The 24,305-nt window shown below is 40.6% G+C and overlaps 4 protein-coding genes across 5 annotated transcripts; 1 reads left to right on the forward strand and 3 right to left on the reverse strand.

The window, feature by feature from the left end:
- Positions 1 to 8,689: 8,689 nt before the first annotated feature.
- On the reverse strand, positions 8,690 to 10,367 carry oard1 (O-acyl-ADP-ribose deacylase 1). 2 transcript variants are annotated; one of them, XM_070910777.1, is made up of 5 exons: positions 10,109 to 10,367; positions 9,800 to 9,965; positions 9,262 to 9,320; positions 9,043 to 9,155; positions 8,690 to 8,950 (listed from the first exon to the last, which is right to left on the reverse strand). In XM_070910777.1, exons 1-5 carry the CDS (start codon positions 10,232 to 10,234, stop codon positions 8,803 to 8,805), a joined length of 612 nt encoding a protein of 203 aa, XP_070766878.1. In that variant the 5' UTR covers positions 10,235 to 10,367; the 3' UTR covers positions 8,690 to 8,802. The 2 variants fall into 2 exon arrangements, with proteins under 2 accessions (XP_070766878.1, XP_070766877.1); XM_070910776.1 differs by having other exon boundaries at positions 10,103 to 10,367.
- A 1,029-nt stretch (positions 10,368 to 11,396) lies between these two features.
- On the reverse strand, positions 11,397 to 12,640 carry guca1b (guanylate cyclase activator 1B). Its single transcript, XM_070910224.1, has 4 exons — positions 12,437 to 12,640; positions 12,019 to 12,168; positions 11,770 to 11,884; positions 11,397 to 11,521 (listed from the first exon to the last, which is right to left on the reverse strand). Exons 1-4 carry the CDS (start codon positions 12,638 to 12,640, stop codon positions 11,397 to 11,399), a joined length of 594 nt encoding a protein of 197 aa, XP_070766325.1.
- Positions 12,641 to 15,030: 2,390 nt separating this feature from the next.
- On the reverse strand, positions 15,031 to 20,337 carry LOC139288973 (serine/threonine-protein phosphatase 4 regulatory subunit 2-A-like). The gene is made up of 9 exons (XM_070910450.1): positions 20,263 to 20,337; positions 19,484 to 19,565; positions 19,099 to 19,269; positions 18,182 to 18,275; positions 18,001 to 18,038; positions 17,755 to 17,829; positions 17,391 to 17,540; positions 16,848 to 17,143; positions 15,031 to 16,149 (listed from the first exon to the last, which is right to left on the reverse strand). Exons 1-9 carry the CDS (start codon positions 20,294 to 20,296, stop codon positions 15,848 to 15,850), a joined length of 1,242 nt encoding a protein of 413 aa, XP_070766551.1. The 5' UTR covers positions 20,297 to 20,337; the 3' UTR covers positions 15,031 to 15,847.
- Positions 20,338 to 20,781: 444 nt separating this feature from the next.
- LOC139289257 (eukaryotic translation initiation factor 4E type 3-like) lies at positions 20,782 to 23,450 on the forward strand. The gene is made up of 7 exons (XM_070910822.1): positions 20,782 to 20,936; positions 21,886 to 21,958; positions 22,568 to 22,662; positions 22,765 to 22,825; positions 22,915 to 22,981; positions 23,099 to 23,254; positions 23,340 to 23,450. Exons 1-7 carry the CDS (start codon positions 20,782 to 20,784, stop codon positions 23,384 to 23,386), a joined length of 654 nt encoding a protein of 217 aa, XP_070766923.1. The 3' UTR covers positions 23,387 to 23,450.
- Positions 23,451 to 24,305: the final 855 nt, after the last annotated feature.

The following is a 24,305-nucleotide window of genomic DNA, read 5'->3' on the forward strand; positions in this document are numbered from 1 at the left end:
TATACCTCTGATTTATAAACAAACAAAAAAAAAGATCACAGAAGCTTGCAGGTTGCGCGAAGCAACGAAATTATAAAATATAAAAAACAGCAGCCTGCAGTTTAAACTAATTTCAAGATATTTCACAGTATGACACACACTCAGAACAATTTCAAAGCAAAGAGTTTATTTTGAAGCAGAAGAAGAAAAAAAAATTTTTTCCAAGGTGTCTGTTGATGTTTGCACCGCCCCGAGCGCTCTGAATGTCAGATGGGCAGATTCTCACTTGGCAACTCTAAGAAATGGCAACTCAGCTCTCCCACTGCAAACCCCTGTGGGACCGGAGAAAGAAAGAAAACAGAAAATGTCTCCTCATTTCTAAGATTTCAGGGGACAGAAAAAAAATATATTTAATGAGGCTCTGTGTTGTTTCTCTATGCAGAAAAGAAACTCTTCAGATTCTGCTGCCAGATGCCTTTTGGAATAAGCTAGGACGAAGAAAAATAGAGAGGAAAATATATACACAATCCTTTAACTACATTTTAAACACACTGAGACCCCAAAGGCATGTTTCTCAAGACAACTGCTGGCAGGCTATCATAAAGTCCATCGCTGTTATTTAGACAAATTACATCACTGCTCCCAAACAAGCCTGATATTACTATAGGATGCAACTTGCACCTTTCTGTGGCGTCTACCTTCAAGGTTCAAATGTATCCGCTTCTACTTGCACCAGATAATGTAGAGGTTGTAATTTAAGTGTGATTTTGTGGCTCTTGGGGGAGTGGAATGAAATTGCCGTCGTTACCAGCTTCCTCTCTGTGTATGGAGAGGCTTGGAGCCGACACGGGGTGCATTTCAAATGACTCTGTGCGATTCCTCAGCCCTTTTGACGAGGACAGATCCCCACAGAAGCTTTGGGCTGACACATCTCAGCAAAGAGTGGCGCTGCTTTGAGTTGAAAAATGGTAAATAAAACATAGTCCATACAACATATGGATGACACTGAAAAACACTTGCAGCTTTACTGCAAAGCAGGGAGGACATGAAGGCTGAGTACGCTGCAGCAGAATGTCAAGAACTACAGAGCAGCCACAGTGACGATGAGGTTAGGTGACAGGGGTGCAAGAGGAGCAGTGTGGTATAGATGTGGTCACTGGCCAGGCAATATCGCCCTGGAGACAGAGGAGCTAAACAGGCTCCTGAGCTCTGACACGTTCACACATACTAAAACCTGGATGCATTTAATACATGCCTCCACAAACATATATTCAAATCAAAGAGTGATCACAAAAGACTGCATCTTTGTCAAACACACGTGCATGCATGTGCATACCTAAATATATATGCACATTGCTTGTGTGTGTGAGCTGAATAAATGGCAGAACAGGCAGATGGCTCTAATGCAGGGAAACTGTGTTTAAAAATAAAACCGAGGAGAGAATAATAGAGATTGTCTCAGAAGACAAAGAGGCTAAAAACAGTGCATCCTTTTATAAGCAGTCATCACAATCTCACCACGTAGAACAACAACCTAGAGTCTGTAAAGAAGACGACTAAATATAACACCATCCTGCAGAATAAAGCCACTCCTCCTCTTTCCTCATGGTCCAATTCAGACAGACCAGAGGAGAGTTACACCAGATGTGTCATATAGGAAGCTGTTTTGATACAAATTGGATGATTAACAGAGCGGTGAAGCCAGCATTGAGGCATTTGGCTGTGGTGCGCAGCTCAGTGGAGAGTGATTGGCTTTGAGGGCCGGGGGAGCAGATGGGACGGGGACACAGAGCTGGACCAAGCGGCCGAGTGTGCCTCCTTGGTTTTGCATCAAAATATCCCGTCTATGCTCGTCTGTGCTCCAGAGTGATTCCAAACACACACACAAACACACACAAAAAAAGAAGGAGCTCTGTTTCAAACAGAATTGCAGCGGCTTGCTCTTCATGGCAAGTTATCTCCGCCTTTAGCTCCACCCTCTTAACATTAATTATGCAGCTCAATGCAGCACTCCGAATCCCTACTGCAGCTCACCCACACTACAATACTCTACCGCTCTCTCCCACTCTCTCTATCACACACACAAACCTCTCTCTCTTTTTCCCTTCATGGCTACATTCTCAGCTATCCATAGCTGCATTTTCCTTCAAACATCACCTTGTGAATAGTGGACTGTTGCAAGGATTAAAAACATGGCTGTAGCAGTTCTCTCTCTCTTTTTTGTAGAGATTTTGCAAGGTTAGATGTTCTCACACTTTTTTACTAAAGGAACACACACACGTGAAACACAGGATAATAAAATATTAAATCTATTTCTAAACCACCGCTCTCAATCTAATACACCTGATGTGCTACATATTTTTTCCAACAATGTTATGAACGCAATAATTCAGGACATCTGATACATGTGAATTTGATGTGAATGAATACATTTACATTCATTGCAAGTTGGATTACTATCTTTAGTTGCAGAGTGACTCACTGCCAGCACATATTTTTGCCTTATCATTTTCAAAGCCTGGTGCTGATTTCATTGCAAATCATAAGCAAACACAGTCTGATGTGCCGAGGCAAACACACTTAGCAGCTCAAACACCTGTCTGGCGAGGTGTAATTGACTCAACTACTCCGGAACACAGCGAGAGACACAATCAGACCTTGTCACAGGAGTCCACACTATGCAGTGTGAATCAGCTACATCAGCAAAGTAGAGGGAAACCAGAGAACATGCAAAGAGGGGAAGCTCTCGCGCTTCAGCCGTCCACCCCCCCAGGCAGGCAGTGGGACGGAAACGTAGCAACTGTTTATGGAAGCAGAAACAAGTTTCTCCTTCGTTTCCTTGAGCTTTCACATGATTGAGATTCATTTCACATTTGCATGCATGTGTTTTTGTGCTTGCGTGTATGTGTATTTGTGTTTGTGCGTGACAGAGAGAGAGAGTACTACTGGCCCGGCCAAAAGCTGTATAATTAATCCAACAGGACTTAAGTGTGAGGCTTCCCTGTGTGACTCATTCATGCATGCTGTGCATTGACTGACTTCAAACTGAATAAATAGTGTTTTTTTCTTTAAAGTGAACCCACATCAGATGAAGGTCTTTAGCAGTTATTCATGGGATCATTATTTCTTATTCGTCACACACGGCATCATCAACAGAATGCCAAGCCACAGGCATGCAAACACCAGCTATTTAAAGGTACATGTTGTTTGTCTCCCTATTGTTGCCATTTCAATAAGTTCAATAAAGTGTCCATCTATGTTTGCAAAGATGCTATCTCTGGAACAAAAGCAAACAGAGAGGCAGATGTTTCTAATGAGGAAAACATGGCCAGGGAAGGTGCTATCATTCAGCTGGTATTTGATAAAGTGAATGTGTTATACGCTTACATAATCCAGGGGGGAGCGTGAACTGACTACTCCCTCTCGCTACATGACAATGGGCTGGCAGGTGGAGGTCGGCTGTTTTGTCATGAACACCGTGTTTCCGTAACTCCTTAAAAATCTGTGAGTCATCAGATGTCCACAATGCACAACGGCGGGTCAAAAGCTCTTTGTAAGGTTGCTGTTCGTCAGCAGGCAGCCCTCTGTGCTGTGCAGCTCTGCTGCTGCAGGGGTCTTTTCAGTGCATGCAACCGGATGGTGAGCAGAGAACACAGCGGGGGCTGGGCACTGCAATGTACTGCAGTGCTCGTAGCTCTGCTATGCACACCCACTCTCTTCCATTCTTGCTCTGCCTCTGACAACCTCTCGATCTCTCGCTCTATCTCTCGCCCTCTCTCGCCCATGCTTGTATCATTTGTCTTGCCTTCCTCTCCTCACTTCCCTCTCATTGCTTTTGTCCTTTTCATTCCCATTTTTCTCCACACTCTTCAAGCTGACTGTAATCTATGTGTCCAACACTGTCTCTTATATTCTTCATTTAAACTACCCTGTCCTCTGTCACTCACATGCACACTTACAAACACATTTACAAATACATGCATAAATACATACTGTAACCTTTCCCTGGAGGGTATGATAAAGTGCCCTTTTCCTGGTTATGGAAAAGGCACACACACTGTCCTTCCGACACGTCACTGTATTTATTACAGTGTCATTCTAGTATCCCCAAGAAGGTCGGCTCACCTAAAACATCTGTACAACCTAAACAACACAGGATTAACACTATTTCTGCTTGTTTGGAGACTTTGCACAGTCCATCTTCTCGTCCTGACATGGAGAGTTTGGGGATTGTTGCTGATTGTTGGTAGTATGTCACAGTGACAGCCGTTGTTGCTCCGCTATGTTGCCTACACCATCATTTACAGGGGCACACTAAACGCCCATGTCGCACAGTCTGGGACAGAGGGTGTCATGCACGGAGGATGAGCAATGACAAGTCCAACAGCTGCTCCCTTCCTCCAAAACCCCCCACAAATGTTAGAAAGAGTTCCAGTACATAATCTATCTACATACATAAGAACAGACGATACAAAGATAAACCTTGAAAGGCAACTTGGGTTTCCCAATGGGCAGAACTGTTTATGTTGTGATGCTGAAAAGCCTGATTCAAGAAGCTGCTATAACACTGAATTAGATTTAAGTTTAGGTAAATCACAGGATACAGGTCTGTGTGTTTAAACCAGCCATTCTATCTAATTATAAGTGGTTTAGTCTCCTCCATCTCTCGCACTCTGCTTCTTTGTTAAAGAGGGATACTGACTAATTCTTGGGAACAGCGAGGGGTCTCATTTCCTTTTCCCATTAAAGAGCCAAGGTTTCTGATCATTGCCATCTGAATGAGTTTCTCAGTATGTCGGTCGCATCCTGCAGAGACACTTTTCTGGTCGCTCTCAACCATGACATGAAACAAAGCTGTGTGTGACAGCAGGTGTCAGAACTGTATGGGCTGCAGTCGATACATGTTTTACATTTTCTTTTCACTGATTTAACACAACACCACTGTCTTCTAGCACCTCCTCAACTGTTTTCAATGTGATTTCTGGGAAACATAGCAGTTACTAGCCACTATCGGCAGACGTAATGTTTAATTTCTGCTCTTTTAACAATGCTATCCTTTTTGATATTGTGTTATCACCCAAACAGATAAATGTAATGAGCAGATGTCAAACATGGATGATTTTGCTGCTGCAGTCAATTTCATCCCATAGTTTGATGTGTCATTCTGAGCTTTGCAGTGAAAAGGAAGTTATAACAAAACCACAGCAGTGACGCTCCCACCTGGAACATACAGTGATAACACAGGTGGACGATGACAGGAAAGACATGGGTTTTTAAAAGGAAGCAGCTAGTTTTCAACACCTCTGCAAAAACACAGTTCTCCTTGAGATGGACTGTGTTCTAAAAAAAGGAGAGGTGCATGAATAATGAAAAGTGTTTTCTTCGGGTTTTCAACTGAAAACGCAAAAGAACAGATGTGCACAGCCAACTGCAATTTGAAAAAGGGACTTGGAAATGTGCATAGCCAGACAATTTATCAGGTCAACGAAATAGACATAGCTTTGCCTTGAACTGTCATCCAACCCTCATTGCTAAACACTGGTTGGCTTCAAACTATTTGAGGGAAGCACTTAACAAAAGCCTTCTCTCTGAGCTCTGTCCATGGTGCTGAAATGAGTTCCATTTCCTTCCCAGCCTTCTCCTTATCCCCGAATATAACTCACTGTTGAATAATTGAAATGCTATTTAAAACCAGTTACTGGGATCAGTGATTCTGGTCAGGTTCGTGTATGTCTTGCGCTTATATCTAACTATCTAAGGGTGAAAGGTATTAGCATTTCTTCTAAGTAATAATGAAAACACCAGTACAGATTGTACTCTTTATCCTGTCAAACGGCGCTTTTTCAGCGTGCCCACACAAAATACACTAAGTCCATCCATATTTCCTCCCATTCTGCAGCAGGCCAGCGACATTTTCAACAGAGAAAACACACAGTGCCCACTGCTGGACAGTATCATATCTTCATTCACAAATCATGAAGGTCAGACGTCCAAAAAAAAAAAGACAGTGGGATGAATTAAATATGCTCTTAAAGAAAGCTGATAATGAAAAAAACATCAGACATGTGATAGTATGAATCACCTGTCCTTCACTGCAAACAAACCTTTGTTGTTTGAGCTTATTTTACAATAATGATGAAACATATCGTCAGTGTATAAATATTCCATTGGAGGGACGCGGACATGATACTACTAATTTTTCCACTTTTGTTTTAGTGCACTGTAGTCAGTGAGCCTAGTTCACCCAATCAGAGAGCCTACTTTTGCTGCAGGCTAAGAACTGAAGGAAGTCCCAGAACACCGGATAAACAAAACAAAAAAACTCATCACCAGGCTCAAACGCTATCAGAGCCAATTCAAGCTGTTATCTAAGCAACCCCAATGATACCCAGACTGCACGATGAGAGCATGCACGACAAAACTAAAAGGGGCTGTGTCTCTTTGTCACACTGAGCTTATCAGTGTGCACTGAATTTACAGTATACGGGACGAAACTTGACTGTTTAAAGTTAATACAGAGCCAGTCATTTTAGAAATCTGGAAGCTGGTTTGAGTCGCTCTGCATGGCTTTGGCTGGATGCTGAGGCAGCTCCACTCAGGGATGTAATGGGATACTGCAGCACTAGAGAACCGTGTGCACAGAAACTTGCCTGGAAGCATCAGGGAGTCCCGCACTAACCTTCCCCCCCTCCCTCCCTCTCTTCCTCCGCCTCTCCCTCTGCTTTTCTGTCAAGTCTTTATAATGTAAAAAATGATTTAAGTACAAGCCCATGCATATATCTAAATGTAATGACACGTGAAAGACTGAAAGAAGGCAGATAAGCCAGAACATACACTGACTAAGAACACAAAAACAACTTCAGAAGTGTAAAGACCCAGCATGCCTGTAGTAGGAGGAGAGCGTAGCTGCTTACCTTTTTGTGCAGGTTGCTCTCCTCTGGACACCAAGCTCTTCCCCTTCTCCACGGGCTCCGAGACACTTTGAGATAGAGAGAAAAATAATCAATCTTCTCTTACTTTCTCTTATTTCCAGTTTCAGAATGGTACAAGTCAGGAGTCTAACACAGCCCTCTAGACACACCTTTACACTGTCCTCCTGCAAACTCTGCCACATATACACACACAGACACTCATTCAAATGCACCCCAAGACTGGAGTACACAAATTGATAAAGATCTGCTCAGGGGAGGGATGAAAAACTACACACACTCACACACTGCAGTTTTTTTTTTCCCTTCCTCTTGCCCACTCGCTCTGCTGCTTTTTTCCTGCTGTCTTTGCCTGCACTGCCTCCTGATTGGCTGAGCTGCTTTTCAATAACATAAGCTCTCTTCTTTAATTGGAAGGGGGCCAGTTGTGTGGTGCACCAAAAGCCCTCCCGCCCAGCTCATCTCGCTTTTTTTTTTTCTTTTTTTCCCCTAAGTGCCTGTGGAGAAGAATGCTGAGCTCTGCAATTTCATACGCATCGTGCAAAGAAAAAAAGGAATGGAGGACAGAGGGGGGAGGGGAGGAGGAGAAGGAGGATGGGGGGGATATATGAGGGAGAGAAAAGGACTGAGAGTTGGAATGGGGGGAGAGCGTCGGTGGCAAATCAGTGGACCGCAGTGGGACAAGCAGAAGCTGCATGGGAACAAAGAGAGAGGGGGTATTAGGTGGGGTGCACCGTCCACCAGCTGCAGCATGTTGAGGTGTGATGGCAGGTCAGATGAAGGGAGACTTCCCTGCACTCGCTGCAGCGCAGCTAGGTAGCTGTGCTGCAGTGTGGAGTCTAATTGCCAGGCAAGAAGGGGGATGGGAAGGGAGGAGGAGGAGGAGGAGGAGAGTGGGGGTTGGTTGCAGTGATGCCGAAGTACAGTCTTCCAGCCAGCCAGGATACATGGGGGGAAATGGGCAGGCAGCCGCAGTGTACAGCGGTTAATGCCTTTTCCTCATGAATTATTGAAGGTGCCCCAAAGGAGAGTAGGAGGGTCACAGGCGGCAAACTACTGAGCCTGCTCAGGCAAGTCTCACTGCTACCGAGGTTTGTTTTAATTACTCACACCTGAAGTACATGTCGTCAAAATATTAAATGGAGCCCCCTTCAGTTAGATTATTTAATCCAACTGATGTAATAAAGTGCTTTGAATGGAGATTGTGTGGTTTCAGCTCTCTGCTTCCCACTTCAGTTTCATGATGTGTTAAAAGGCTCACCCATCCTGGAGAAAATGGATGTGTGGGATTGACTTTGTGGTGTCAGGTTACCCGCCCTTTCTTTCTCTGACTCACATCTGGTACCTCCAGTGTGTCCGGGCTGCATTAAAAGTACAATACCCGAGCAGATCAATAATGGATAATACAATACCTCAACCATCTGCAGAGGCTACAATGAGCACTCTAGAAGTTATATGATGCCCAAAGAGAAATGCAAATATGCCGTTTGCACAGTCAACAACGTTAATAGCCTGGTGGATGAATGGGGGAAATAAAGAGACACCTGATATTTTAGGCTCAGTGTCCTGTTGTAAAATAGCACGTGATGTTAAACCAGAAGGGACAAGTGAACAAACTGTAATCCAGATGTTACTGATTTGGAATTAGTGATAAATATCAATTAGCATGTTTTGAAAGCAGCCCTCATCTTGTCAAATAGCTGAAAACTGGTGATAATAGTGGATCAGTAGAAATATGTCCAGAAGTTCATGGGGGTTCATTGACTTTGATGTGCAAAAGAAAAAGATTTATTTCCATGTCATCTATAAAATGACAATGTTTCCCACTGAAAAAAGATTATCATACAGAAAGTTGCATAAACTGAACATTACAATAAAGAAACTTTTCCATCAATCATCTGCGCATGTTTTCCTTCATCACTGTGGTCTCTGCTTTCTCAGGAAGGCTGTAGACTGTGATGGAGACGTTTGTGTGTCTGAAGACCTGGTCCAGCATCTCTGACACTCTTTCCCACCTCAGTCGATCCAGGCCACAACCAATACTGTCGGAAAGAGAGAGGAAAAACATACCGTTTGACTGTGACAGTACCAACACAAAATGACTATCACTAAATGACAAGGAAACTATACAAACCGAGGCATTGATATTCTTTTTACTCCGTTCAGTACACAGTGGGACTTCATGTCCTCCAGGCTCTGTCTCAGGCTGTCATAGATTGGTTTTTGGCTGGCCTTTTTCTTTGTGATCTTCAAAATAATAAAAAAGGAAAGCAACAATAACATTAACTACAATGGGTTTTTTTTGTTTTAAATTTGCACAGTGAACAATTCTAATTAACTGTTACATCCTTACCAGATAGTAGACAAATCGTCCGTCTCTCTGTAGTACAGCACACTGTCCCGTCAGCTTTTCTGTTTGGATGCAAAAAGATATTATCCACATCAGAATATGACACAATACAAAGCCCACATCTAATGGGCTTTTTAAACCTCACCGACCCACGGGTGAACAAGTCATTACAAATTCATGCTGTGCCAAATTTTTTCCAACTCACAGATGTTTATTTTAAATTCTAGTGGAGATCCTTAAGTTTCCAAAGAGACCGATTATGTCAGGACATACTTTGCATATATAAGTACAAAATGATGCATAAGGCATCTAGAATATTTTCATAAACGCATCCAACTTTTGTATCAACTGATACAGAATATATAAAGTCAGACAGTGTAGAATAAGATTTTTTTAAACTGTAAAGCTGGGTTTTTAATAGACTTCTGCTAAAAACAAAACCACTTTCTCTGTGCTGAACAAAACGATCGTTTGAGAATCAATACCCCCAAAATAAATCATTCTCACTCTTGATGAATTTTTAATAAAAGGGCTGACTCACTCTGTTCCTTTAACTCTGCTACCCCTTTGAACTTATTCTTGAACATCACTGCTATGCCTGCCCCCATGCGGCAGTCCTCACTGATGCAGTGGGCCAAAGCCTCATCCTCAGGGCAGGAGAACAGGTTCCCAGTGACATAATTCAGTCTCCAGCTGTCTTCTGCAGGCTGGCCAGGAGGGGGCAGCATTACACCGTGTGGGGAAGCACAATGACAGAACAAGAAATAAACACTGGTGTTTGCGAAGGAAAAGTATGACAGAAACACATGTAAAACATTTTTTTTCCTCCACTTGTAAGCTTTACCTTTACCTCAGTGTTGACTGGTTTCTCCAGTTGAGACGACATTGACAACAGTGAGTAGAGCACTTGAACGGTGAGTTGATTAGGCGTGTACAGTCGTAAACACACATTAAAACAACGCGGGATTATCAGCATTCAACTTGTGCTAGAAGACGTGTTAGCTAGCTCGTATAATTTACAAACAGTTGACTGCAGGTGGTCTCTTTAATGCTAAATTAAGGGGCTTCCGAGGTGCTCAGCGATATATCTTATTTTGCAGTAGGATAGGAAGCAGCCACGAAACCCGTCTATCGTCTCGCGAGAAAAGAGGAGACTTTGTGGAGAGGAGGCACTTCCTGATATTCAGTGCAAACCGCATATGATAACGCCAGAATCCATAATTTGACTACCTATTTGTACGAAACTTTTTCATGAAAAATTAAACCTACCACCTACATTTTTTTTTGTTGAAAACCGTGAAATTGTCTTGTCAAATCAAGTTGAAGTTTTAAAATGTAATGTCTATAAATATAGTTACTTTTGAAATTGTATAATTCTCAATTCTCAAACTATTGCTTTGTTAACCTAATGGAATACATCAGATTTGTATAAAATAAGACAAGGTAGTATGAAATTGATATTTATTTATTGTGTTTATTGTTTTTAAAGACCCCACAAACCCTCACAGGTGTTTTTATTTACTTTGTTTTATTTAATCTCTATTCAGATTCAAGTTGGGTGGAGTTGGGAATAACATTAGGTGACCAAACTGAGTGGACCAATAAAAATTAAAAAGTTATAAGTTGTCCCGCCCTAACAGATGCAAGAAAACTATGAGGGAGGAAAATGTCAATCAATCTCAGTCTGTATATGCCCACACACACTCCTGAGAAGAGGCCTAATCATCCGAAATAAGTGAAAACACCTCTCTATGATGGACCATGGTTGCGTAGGGGCTTTAAGTATGTTTATTGAATAACTTTTATGCTCATTTTATGACAAAACGAAAAGGAAAATACAGTAAGCACCCTATGTCTGCAGCAGCTATAAAATACAGACATGCAAACAGACCTACGACCTGAAATGGAAATTAATAATGTCAAAACTAGTGTTGCTCAATAACTTGACTAAGTGTGAAAGCGGAACCAAAATTAATAAACGGCTAGCCCCTTTACAAGAATGATATAGCAGTATGATTCCAGGATGTGACTGTGGTGTTGTCTTCTTTTATATACATATAAACTGCTATAGATACAAAATCACAACATGATTGGTCACACATGAAGGATGTGACAGATTGACAGTCCATGGTCCAGCCTTAGAAGTCAGCACTGCGTCTTCGCTCGTTCATCCAGTCCCCAGGGTTGACGTCCATCTGCAGCATCTTCATCACCCACTTGTCCCTCCGTGCTCCATCAATGAACTCATCCAGCGAGAGCTCCCCTAAGTGACGAGGAAGAGTCATTCTCTGGGCTTATTTCACTATACATTTCTCCATTCCTGAATTTTGTCATTTCGATAAGGAGAGGACCATTGTACAGCTGAGAAACACCTTCTCTTTCGATATGAGCAAGCAACTATGAACACATGCACCATTTTACATTAACACTCCTCAAAGCCTTTACAGCAGACTGACACAGACACATTTTGAAACATTCATGGGGCATTTTAAGCTGTCAGAAAACACTCACCATCTCCATTTTCATCAACCAGCTCAAATATCCGGTCAACCACTTGGTCTGGGGTCAGCAGATTGCATTCTTCATCCAGCTCTCCGTGGCAGGCTTTCTTCAGTCGATAGATAGACTGAGAGTGACAGGAAAGTGTGTTACGACTCTTCATTACAGCCCACTGATTTATCTTAAGATATTCTCTAAAATGTTTAGAAAGCTTTGCAGATCAATAGTTTCATGTAGTTACTGTATAACAGTAAATATTACCTCCACAATTTCAAGAAGCTCTGTTTTATCAATGCATCCGCTTCCATCTTTGTCATACATTTTGAATGTCCATTTAAGCTTATGTTCCAGTTTACCCCTCAGGACTAAGTTCAAGGCTGCCACATACTCCAGAAAATCAATGGTGTTGTCCTGTGTGCATGAAGAGAAAGAGTTCAAATGTTATGACACCTAGACACATTTTTTTTAATATTCACATTTCAGAAGCTGGACCTGTACATTTTTGCCTTGAGCAATTAATCGGCTATCAAAATTGTTACATATTCACTATCTTACGATCAACTAATCAACTAATTGTTTCAGCTCTAAAAATATGTGCTCAATAATGGCCATTAACTAATTAATTAGGTGTAGCGACACATGACTACATACAAGGTTTATGCTTTAAGTTTGTACTTACGCCGTTCTTGTCAAAGGCTCGAAACATGTTTTCAATGTAATCTGCGGCCTCCTTGTTATCAGTAACGCCAAAAAAGCTCTTGAACTCGTGCATGAAGAGTGTTCCACTTGGGCATTCCACGACAAATTTTTTGTACCATTCCTGCAGCTCTGCCACATCAATTTCCTTGTCCGGGTCACTGTCCTCACTTAGGCGCTGACCCATGGTGGAAAGTTTTTCTTCAACTCCCTAAAGACTAAAATTATTACATGAAGCTGTTTGACCTGGGTAACTCTTTAACTCCCTCTACATTACAAAATCCACAAATGTTAGTCCTCAATTACTGCAACAAACTTTGTGGAAATCGGCAAAGACCAAAAGGATCAAAATTACATGAAAGTCCATACAAGCTGAATTGTTATTGGGCTCTCTATTGTGGCAAATCCCCTCTGAAAGTGAGGATGAGACACGGACTGTTATGGATCACATGATAAGGGATTAGAAATGGACACTTGTCAAAATCAATTAGCTCACAGACAGATCATGAGAGGATTTCCTTGTGGCCATGCTTCTGCCTATCCTAAACAGAGAGACATACATCTACTGTATGTTTAGCTTTGAACCTAATAATAGGTTTCGAGTACATTTGTGGTACAATGGACATTTTATAAACAATTTAATTATTAAACTGATTGACTAAATACTTGCATGGCATGACTTATACTACTTATGTGTGTGTGTAAAGCTAAAGCATGCTAAGGTAAACTCAGGATTAAGGTCTGTATGCCATATGATAATGTCACATGAGACATGAGGTCAAGCTTAAAAATAAAAATAAAACCTATGACTCAACTAACATGTAACCTGATAAAGTAAACATACTGTTTGGAAATAGTCTACATACATTTCCAGAGGAGGGAACTCTAGCTTAACACATCAAGTTTACTAATCACAGAGGTTTAAAGTCAGAGGGGCTCTAATGAAAAGGTGCTATGAGCTGCATTATGGGAAATGTAGGATTCAGCGTTTCCGGAAGAACTTGACCCATTCTAGCCAATAAAAATCAGGGAATCTCTGGCACTGCTGCCTATTTTGACACTTCGTCGTTAATCTGTCTCTTCTGAGTCCCTACACTTTATGGAAGTGGAATACTAAATTGCTGCTGTATACTCCTTTATGTAATCTTTCCCGGTATTGGAAGTTCCCAACCAGTCTGATGACTCACACAGGCCAAGTGTTTAGTTATCCCTCCAAGCTCTGACCTTCAGGTGCCAGGGTTATTTACTGCTACCCTGATTACTGTTTACATGCCTGCCTCAGTCTCACATAGTAACTGTGTTGTAGCTAAATTCACTAATTATGGGCATTACGACTTCAAGAGGGCAATTACGTTGGGGAAAGGGGTGGAAGCAACCTTTTGGCCTTATTTGAGTATCAGGCAGTGGAGTAGTCCATGGTAATTTGGAAATAACTACATGTTTTCAATAGAATAACAGTGTCACTATTAGTGTTTGCTGTGGCCATTGTTTACAGGTGAAAGCTTGGCCTGGCCAAATACCTTCCTGGCCAATGATATGTGCTGACAACAGAGATAGTGATAATCTTAGTTTAGAAGTGTCAAGGCCATCTGAGGTGTCACACCAGATTAAAATGATTCACTCCCTCTGTTCTTACACAAGAGATATTTTAAATCTCGCCCATATTTTCCTTCATTTAATCATCTTACATAAGTTATTTTCTGGTACCGAGGGCGGGGCTACATTGACAAGTAACTTTCACTCCTGTGTCATCTCTGTAACACTGTTACTTCCTCTATTGTGGTGGCTCAGTATAATAACAGTCTACAACCTACTTGTGTTAAATGCTCACATCAGCATGCTAACACGCTTACAATGATAATGCCAGCATGTTGATGTTTAGGCGATATAATGTTTACCATCTTCTCTGTGTTGGGTTGGCGTGTTAGCATGCAAACATTTGCTAATTGCCACTACACACAAAGTTCAGCTGAGGCTGATGTGAATGGCATTAGCTTTGCAGGTATTTGTCATAAACCACAGTATCCGACAAAATGGTCAGGAGATCAAAAATACAATTCATCCTCTGGGGACCATGAATGTGTACCAAATTTCACAGCACACCATCCAATAGTTGTTGAGATATTTCAAAAAAGAACTAAAAAGTCAACCTCATGATAACCAAAGTCATTAGAATCATTGTCTGAGAACTACGAATGTCTGTACCAAATTTTGTGTGAGGTACATCACAGCATAAATGAAATCTTTAACCAGCTGGTGGCGCTAAAGGAAAAGACATAGTATCACTAAAGTTGCAAGACTGTCTTTCAAAAACAAGACATGCTAATACTTAGAATGTAGTGGCCGTTAAGCATGTTAGCTTACTAGCTTTAAATACTAAATGGCTAATAATGTAGCATATTTGGCTAATGTCAGTATGTTAGCATGTGAAGGGTAAGGTGTAAAATCAGCATTTAAGTAAAATTACAGCTAAAGACAGAAGTGTGGTCATTAGTTTAATAGGTGTTCGCAAGTGTGTGGTGGGAGTCACTCATATAACTATGCAACTCAAAAGAACAACTCTGAGCATACTACACGTTCAATTTTAGCATTTATTGCTTTCCATGAATACCATGATACAAGCTCAAGCATTCAATTTCCAGCGATTATCAGTTCTATGAAGGCAGTGGACATGTATTACAAGTCTACAAAAACTGATTTACAGATACGTACTGTAAAAAATCTCAGCTATCAAAAGGGACAGTTGTACAACTGAAGTGTGACATACAGAAAGTGTAAAAGTATCTTGTGTTTTGTTGACAGATTTTGATGCAGAAATGGCTTCCCTTAAGCCAAACCAATATTCTCTCTCACTAAACTGGTTACTACTGGCAATACTGTGTGTTGATATTGGCTTCATACAGCGACAAAGCTAAACTGAGACATTTTCCACATCCTTCAAGGGGTCAATGCAAACAAGTGCAACATAATGTTAATAAGAAATACATTGTATGGTATGTGGTTCATAGCCAAAGCAAACAGACATCTGTGAAGTCAACAACTCAAACTGTCAAAATGTATTTTTTTGGAAATGCATGCTAAATTACTGAATACATCAGTTATCAAGGTTAAATTATAACGCTCAGATATAAAAATCAGGAAAAAAGATTAGAAAAACTTTTAGTCAACAGTGAAAAAAAGAGTCTCCATAATTTCCTTCCAGTTTATAGACCAGGTGATGAATAGCCTGGAGTAGTTGAAACTGAAGAGGACAAAAAGATCCATCTGTGAGGAATCTCGAGGTCCACATCGCTCCTGGTCCTGAAGTCTAGAGGTCCACAGTGCTACAGACATACCCTTGGTGTGGCATCATACAGTGTAAAAAAAAAAAAGTCAGTTGGCCCTGGGCTTCAAGTTAGTCATGTTCCCTTGGCTCTATTGCAGTCTTTGCACTGTTTGAATTGTCAGCATCGCCCTCTGTTGACAAGTCCGGTGAATTACTAGAGGGGACCTGCTTGTCGCTGGGTGGGCCTTCTCCATCACTGCTGCTGCTGCTGCTGCTCTCCCCCTTTTCCTGCTCAAAGCTTGTACTCTTGTCTGATGGAGCGGGCTGCTCAGGTTGATCCACAGTGCTGTCATTCTCGGGACTGTGGACATCCCCCCTCTCAGATGAGTCTTCTTCCCTTTCAGAAGGTTCTTTCTGTGTGCTGCTGGGCTCTGAGGACCAAGGTGGACGACATTAGGACAGCCATTAACAATTATTTTCATTATTGATTAATCTGGTGTTTATTTATAAAATGTCAGACAAAACAGAATAATGACATCACAAATTCCCAAAGCCACATCTTGTCCAATAGTCCAAAACCCAAATATATTCAGTTTACTATCATAGAAGACGAAGGAAACCAAAAAACATGCACATTTGAGAAGCTGGATCCAGACAATTTTGGCATTCACTCTTAAAGAATTACTCAAAACAATTAATAGACTATCAAAATGGTGGTAGATTAATTTTCTGTTGATCGACATTTCATTGTTACATTCTGAATAACGAACAGTCTGTGGGGGTTGACTGATACATTCAAGGCTATCTTTATTTGTAGACTTTTGAAGATGAAGGCATAAATTTAAACATCAGTGTTACGAAATGAGGAAAAAAACTGGCATATACCAGTACGAGGGAAATAATCGTGACTTTAATGCCTACGTATTGTACTCTGGCAGTCCAACATTAAACCAGGAGATATCTGAAGCAATTTAAGAGTTTAAGATAAACTTAAACATCAGAGTAAAAGCTTTCTGTCTATGAAGACACCACACATACCTACAGTGTTGGTACTGAAACTCTTTAAGTATACATTCACTTCACTTCATTCACTTTAATTCAGACTGAGTGAAGATGAGAGAAGACTTACCATGATCCTCTGAAATAGGAGGTGTGTCACAAGATGCACTTTTGTACTCTTGACCACAAGAGTCTTTTGAAGACTCCGGTGTCTCTGCCAAGCTCTCTGACCCTTTACAACACGATGACTCCTTTTCTTCACTTTCTGTTTCATCCTCTTCCTTTTCGTCAAACTTGAGCCTCTTGATTTCATGCTTGTCAGCGTCTGAATCGTCGTCGTCGTCGTCGTCGTCGTCCTCCTCCTCGGGGTGTTTGTTCTTTATCCCGCTGTTTGGTGTAATTTCCCCTTCTGATGCCGACGAATCACTGCAGTTAATGACAGAAACACGGGGAATCAGTTCATCAAAGTTTATACAGATCTTCAGATTAAAGCAATGAGTAGTTCGTATATTCCTTTTAAAGACGTGGCCTTGACAAGGTCTGCTTATGGAGGAAAAGTCTGGGCTTGACATTTATTATCAGTGTCCCTGCATTTCAAATAAAAGATATTGAATAGAGTCACTCAGTATACTACGCACTCACTCACAGTATGTACCGTACTTTTTTCAATTACCTGACATGGTGCTCCTCCACCTCCCCTGCGTTTGTCTCTGGCTCTTTACTGACGGTACAGTCGGGGAGACCGTTGGTGGAAAGCGAATGACAGCTTGACAGCTTTGGTCTGTTGAGTGATTTTGGTGTGCCTGGCCCATTTACATTTTGACTGCAAAAAAAAGAAATACCATTTCTTTCGCAAGTCATATCACAAGATGACAAATCAGCAGAACTACTAAGACACAAACTGACAGGCAAGACATAACTGCCCTTATGATAGCCTTGTTGGTTTTTGGATATTTGGCTCTAAACTAATTCAACTTTCCACTTGAGGCAATTTTAGATTTGTGGAAGTCAATCACTGACAAGTATGTGGCTCCCACCTGTCTGAATATAGAGAAGAGTTACCAGGAAACATCACTCCATTCATTCTGTTTACACTGGATGCCCCATTTTTCCTTCGAAAGAAGTAGAAAGGCACAAAAACAACTGGCTGTTAATTGTAACTTTGTAAGTGTGACTCAATAAGCAAATTCAAGGGAGCTGTCAAAGTCAACAGAAGCAGCTTAACAGAAATATTGCAGCCAGCAGAGCAAGGGGAGCAAGAGCTTAACAGCTGATGTACTTACTCTGATGTGGGGTACACACAGCTGACCACCATGACATTCTGCAGTACATAAATAATAATATATATTAGAATTTAAAGCCATTGAAAGTATGTTTAAAACAACATATTCATCAATATTGTTTATCTTAAATTACATTACAGTTTGTGGATTTTTACACAAAGTAGTGCGGTGTTGTGTTCACCTTCTCTAAACCCATGAGAAACTTCTCTGTCCCTGTATAGTTGCGCTTGGGGTCCGTAAGGAGTTCACACAGACGCTGGATGGTGAATGGGATTCTGGAAAAGTTGACAAGAGATATATTTAGAATTAGCCACACATAGGTGTCACAGCCAGCATCAATTCTTGCCGGAATTGGTCAACCCTGGTCACAGCTGGTCACAAGTCATTATATGAATAATTCATCATGATTATTTCTTAACATACTGCTTCTTATAGTCTATGGGAAAAGTGTACACAGCAGTCTAGATCTGACGGATGCACCAAGGAAAATAGCAGTTGTTTCCTATTTGTTTTGTTGCTTGACGCTATCTAAACTGAAGTTAATTATTGACTGCGGGTGTAAAGAGCCAAATCATGAAATTATTTTGCCATGTGGAAATCCAAGACGAAATTTCTAAGCTTGAGGATGAAATGTGTTTATGCAAATATGTTTTTTAGAGAGTCACATGCAACACATTATGTTGAGTAACTTTCTGTCAATGTCTTTCTTGTCAATGGAAAATGAACCCATTACAGAAAAAGACTTTTTATGCAGTTTTGTATGCATGTCACAAATACAGGAAGTAATTCGGGCAGATAGAAATGAATGAATTACAGCAAACAATGCGTCAGATCTGATTTCATATGATTTGAATTTTATTTTACTGCTTTAATATTTTTCCTTTTTTGTATCTAATGCACACCTAAATACCTCGTAGTGGTTATATTTTCATTCAATTGATAACATGGAAGAAAAAGAACACTAATAATGTTGTGGACAAGCATTGATGGATACATATAACTGAACTGCTACAAGATTTAGTTTAGTGTATGTGGTTGTGAGGAGGGATTTGGATTTGTTTGCGATATGCAAAGTGGCTTACTATCAGCTTTACTCACCCATTGTAACCATCCACTATTTTTACGATCCTCTTCTTCATCTCTTCGAAGGGAACGTACTCTACGTTGGGATTATGCGGCCCTCTCTGTTCTGGTGTTGAAGCCTGGAAATCATCCATTACTTTTTCCAACTTAAACATGAAGTATGTTTTGAACTGTGACCACAGGATCCTGGAAGACATTGGAAATGCAAATATGCACGTCATACACTCAAAAGAATGAAAAGTGGTTCAACACCTGTGTACAAAAACACCAATAAGAGTTACAAAAAGTTCACCAAGCAGAAGCTTTTGCAGGAAAACGGATGTCATCATTGCTGTATATGAAGATTTGTAGAAGTTTTAATGTATTTAATGGTTTGTGTGAGCCCTTGCGGACTACTTACATTGGCTGCCCTGTCTTGGCAACATGACACAAGAATTGCTCTAGAACAGGACAGGTCTCTTTCTTGCCTTTCCTCTCAAAATCTGTAAATGTCCACATGAAAAAGAGAAGTTAATTAGTTAATCGTTAATCCAAGCAGCACACATATCTGACCCCAACTGAACCAAACAATGCTTAACCTAAAAGTTGAAAGTTTTCAAAATAACCCATGATCATAATCACCATGACAGAATAATATATTCTGGAAAAATGTTTCAGGCTATGTCAGGCATACTGGTTGTACGTTGGTAATGACAAAATGATTGTAAAGTGTCAATTATCAGCTGTGTCAAGTGAATATATGCTCAACATGTTAGAAAACAAGTTAAACGCCACATCATAAATCGTCCAACACCAATTTCAGTTAACTAACTGGAAAGTTCTTGTTGTCTTGTCTGGAAAGTTGGTAAGTAAGTTAGCATGTTTATTGTGACGCTGCCAAGCTAGCTGTTTACATAATCTCCAACTATCAGTGTGGGAATAAATGGGTCAAGAGAGTAAAATGAGATGAACTCCTTTCTTGTTGACAATAACATTGAACTAGCTAGGCCAAGCAGAGACAGCTCAGATTTTTCCCAAGTGCCTCTTCTACACGTTAATCATTGTCAGTAAGCTAAATTGCGGTAACGCGCGTAACGTAGTTAGCAAACATTAAATATTTAGTTAGATGCATCAAAACAAATGTCAAAATCCTTCGCTAATAAATGACAAATTATTCATTTGGATAACTGTAAATATTGCCTTGAAACGCTTCCAGTAACGCGTCGATGTCCATTGCTGTGTCCAGTCACAGGCAGGAAATACTTGCTAGTTAGCTAGCAGGTAGCAACCCAACAAAGCTGGTGGCAGTGAAGACTGCGCATGTCTAAAATTACGTGTTCGCATTTGCGGAAGACGCGTTCCAGTTTAACCTGAGATCAACAAAGCATTTGAAAGCCTCCGCAGCAACGGAATAAGTAGCCAGTTTTAAAATATAGTTCCTTCTCGTAGCGCAGGTTCAGTTTAAGTATGTGCGGACTTGAGTGACAGAAACTTCTGGGTCGCTCCGCTGCGCTGTAGATGCCGCAGACAGTCAGCGGGCGTCATCGTTTTTCTGTTGTGACGGCGCAAACCGGTGAAGCGGCCAATGAGTCAGCAGCTGATCGGGGTCAATTTTACCTAACGAACCTATATATAACGATAACAGCCCGGGTGAAAACATCTGCACGAGAGATCTGCTAGTTCCTCACGAAGTCATTCGGTGTGTTTTCAGAGGTTACGATGGCAGTTCCAGTAGCTGCTTTACAGCTGAGCACATCATCCAGCCCTGTTCTGCTGGAGCACAACATTCACATCAGCGATTTGGAAAGGATTTCAAGTAACAATGAAAACGACACTCTGCCTTTACATTCTCCGTGGACTTTCTGGCTTGACAGGTAAGACACTGCTTAGATATGCGTTTCCTCCATCGTTATATTATTCATCTTTAGTCAGTGTCAAGTAGGTGAACTCTTTGTAGCTGACCTTTTTAATGAGAACAAAGAAGGGAGATGACGGATTGATCAGGCCTGCTGTAAGTAACATTGTAGATTGTGTTTAACAGCGACATAGGGATCATCTGTTTCAATAAATCGCAGAATAATAACATGACAACAAACACTGCCTATCAATGGTGTTGATGCAGCTTTTCTGCCAACTTGTTTTCTCCCTGACCTACATACGCAAGTCCTCTACTTGGAAAGATCTTAAAATAAACAAAAGGGCGTAATTATGACTGGCTGGCTAAATATAATAACTCGACGTGATTTCAGACAAGGTCGGTTTGAGTTCATCCTCAGCCCTTCCTTGTACTTTTCTGAGCGCAGGTGTTCTTGTTAAAAAACTTGTTGAGTCACTGCTCATGATATGTGTTGCCATTGTTTAGTGAAGCACTTTTTCCCCCCTGTTGGATTAAAACGTGTGTAACTCAAACTTGCCATTGCAGTACACAAAGTTCCCAATTTAAAATGCAGATGTTCTTAGGAGGGATTTCTGAATTAATGTTAAGAGTAATCACAGCAGAGTTGAACACACGTGACAGTGAGTTACACAAGCCTCATCATCCACAGTGTGTACAAATCAGAGGGTACTGTGTATAAATGGGGTCAATGTTGTTTACTGTTTACTGGCTTATTTGTCATCTGATCGCCCCCACCCCCCACCCCCTTCCAACCTGTCTGCTCAGAGGTCAGCTTACTGAAACATCTGAGTAATGTACCACTGAAAGAGGTGTATTTAGAAAATGTCAACTTAGAAGATCTTTACAAGCTTGTACTTTTCAGAGAGGCAGATAAAACAAATGGAATTTAATTAAATGTCTGTATCTGGTTGTTGTTTTTTTGTCAGGTCTCTACCCGGAACAACAGCTGCTGAATGTGAGTCCAACCTGAAGAAAATCTACACCGTGGAGACCGTCCAGGTAAGATGCTTTACAGTCCCGAAGCAAGAGCCCAGCTCCAGCATGCACAGTGTTGCACTTTCCTTATTTACACTCAAATCAAGATTATATGCTTTAAGAAAAGTGAAGAAACTGAATGCCTTGTTCTTCACTGTCTTTTACTGTGCTTGAAAGTGCACAGTATACTAAACAGGATTTAGTAGTAGCACTAACGCAAGTAGCATCCCTACATGCTGTGATCATCAGCCTGTGGTATGATAGCAATAGCATCATAATGTCATTATGAGCCATAAAGTAGTAATAAAGAGTTTATAGAGTTACTGACCATGTGTGAAAACAATATTACTGACAACCTACTTAGCATGTTATTTTCCATATATCATAGTGATTATAGCAGAAGAGCCAAAAGTTCCCCTTTCTGAATCCCTAACCACAACTGTGTTGGATAAGGCCTCATACATGAGGTTGTGTGTGTGTGGTTAAGAGTAATGAGGAAAAGACCTTTGGCAGAGATTCTCTTCACCGTAACAAATGTGAAATATTAACAAGGCCAACTGTTTATACTCCCTGTGCCAGTTAATGGTTCAATAAAATAACCTGTTTCCTCTCTTCACCTCGGCACTGGAGTAGAACTTTTGGAGAGTTTACAACAACATACCCGGCGTCTCCAGCTTGCCCCTGAGGTGTAGCTATCATCTGATGAGAGGAGAAAGAAAACCACTCTGGTGGGTTTATTTTAAGATAAATGCATGTATGTGTTCATAGTATACGAAGCTGTTTAAAACGGATTAAAGTTGGTGTAATGTTGCCTGTTGGTTTGCATACAGGGAAGAAGAAAGCAATGCTAAAGGTGGTGTTTGGAAAATGAAAGTACCCAAAGAATGCACTGTAAGTGACATAATCAATATAAATATTTATTATAGATTATTTGCTCATTAATAATTTACTAGTTAACAAATGTGTCTTCGTATTTACAGTCTGTTGTGTGGAAGGAGTTGCTATTGGCTACTATTGGAGAACAGTTCAGTGATTATTGTGCCTCAGGTAAATTTCTTGATTTATGTGAAAATGCATTTTTTTTCAAATGGCATTGCTGTATCATGTACACAATACTGTAAGTCTGAAATGCATTCATCTCATTCTCTGTCGCTGTTCTTGCAGATGATGAAGTAGTCGGGGTCAGCGTCAGTGTCAGGGACAGAGAAGATGTCTTTCAGGTCTGGAATGGAAATGCATCTTGTGCTAACGAGTCAAACATCTTAGGACGGATTTATGAGCTCCTTCCACAAATACCGTTTAAAGCGGTGTTTTACAAGCGTGAGTATTTTTTGGGGAATATTAACAATGGATTGACAATAACGCCATGAAATGTGAGTAATGGTTATTTTTTCTTACATTTCAGCACATGAGGAGCACCACGCTTTTGAGGGAGGGCGATCAAGACATTAGCACATTTTGCACATCAGAACCCTTGAGATACACATGTTTTGGATAATATTTGGGTACATTTTGAAGCAGTTGAGTTCATAGTTGCTTAATGTGTCTTGTAAATTACCTCATAATGTAGCCCATATATTATGACTCTCAAACAATGGGATTTCCCATCTTATGAGCACTACTGTCATTCATAACAATATCCAAAATACTTTACCATTTTAGCTTAATTTTATCTAGTGTTTGTATGTTTTTATACTGCAAAATCTTGCAAAGCCAAAAACAGCAGATCATGTACAGCCAGATTTTTTTAGATGTATTTTAGCATATTTTGTGCAGTTTCCTGAGCACAGACAAAGCTAGGTCTTTGAATTAAATCTCATTTTTGAAATCTAAGACAAGGCCTAGTTCCACAAAGTAAACCATTACCTTAACAATACATTACAAGGCTTTTCTAGTCGGCTCTTTTCTCTGTTTTGTATGTTACAGCCAAAATTATTTTGCCTATACTGGAGAACATATAGTATGCTGTAATGCTAATATATGAGCAGAAAATTGCACATTCTTTTTTTTCTTCTTTAGGATATGACTGGATTGTGAAAAGAATATGTTCTTGTTACAATAGAATTACCTCAGTACACAAAACATAATGAGTAGATGCTGAGAAATATATGCAATCATTTCTGTTCTGTAGAATTCGCAGCAAATTTGCAGTGTTGTGGTTGTCATTTTGTTTAAGCATCTGTCCCAAATCAAGCACTTTCTTACTGTGGATTATATGGAGTCGTGATAACTGAGACCAAACACACTTTGGTTTTGTGTCACCTTTTCTCATGAAGTGTAAAGCTGTTTTTGTTCATTTTCTTATGGATTTCCTTTTTTCTGCTTTTAATAGTAACTGAAAAGTGTAGATGACACAGTTGAAATTTTATGT

This window comes from Enoplosus armatus, chromosome 8 (genome assembly GCF_043641665.1).
Source record: "Enoplosus armatus isolate fEnoArm2 chromosome 8, fEnoArm2.hap1, whole genome shotgun sequence".
NCBI classification, from domain to species: domain Eukaryota; kingdom Metazoa; phylum Chordata; class Actinopteri; order Centrarchiformes; family Enoplosidae; genus Enoplosus; species Enoplosus armatus.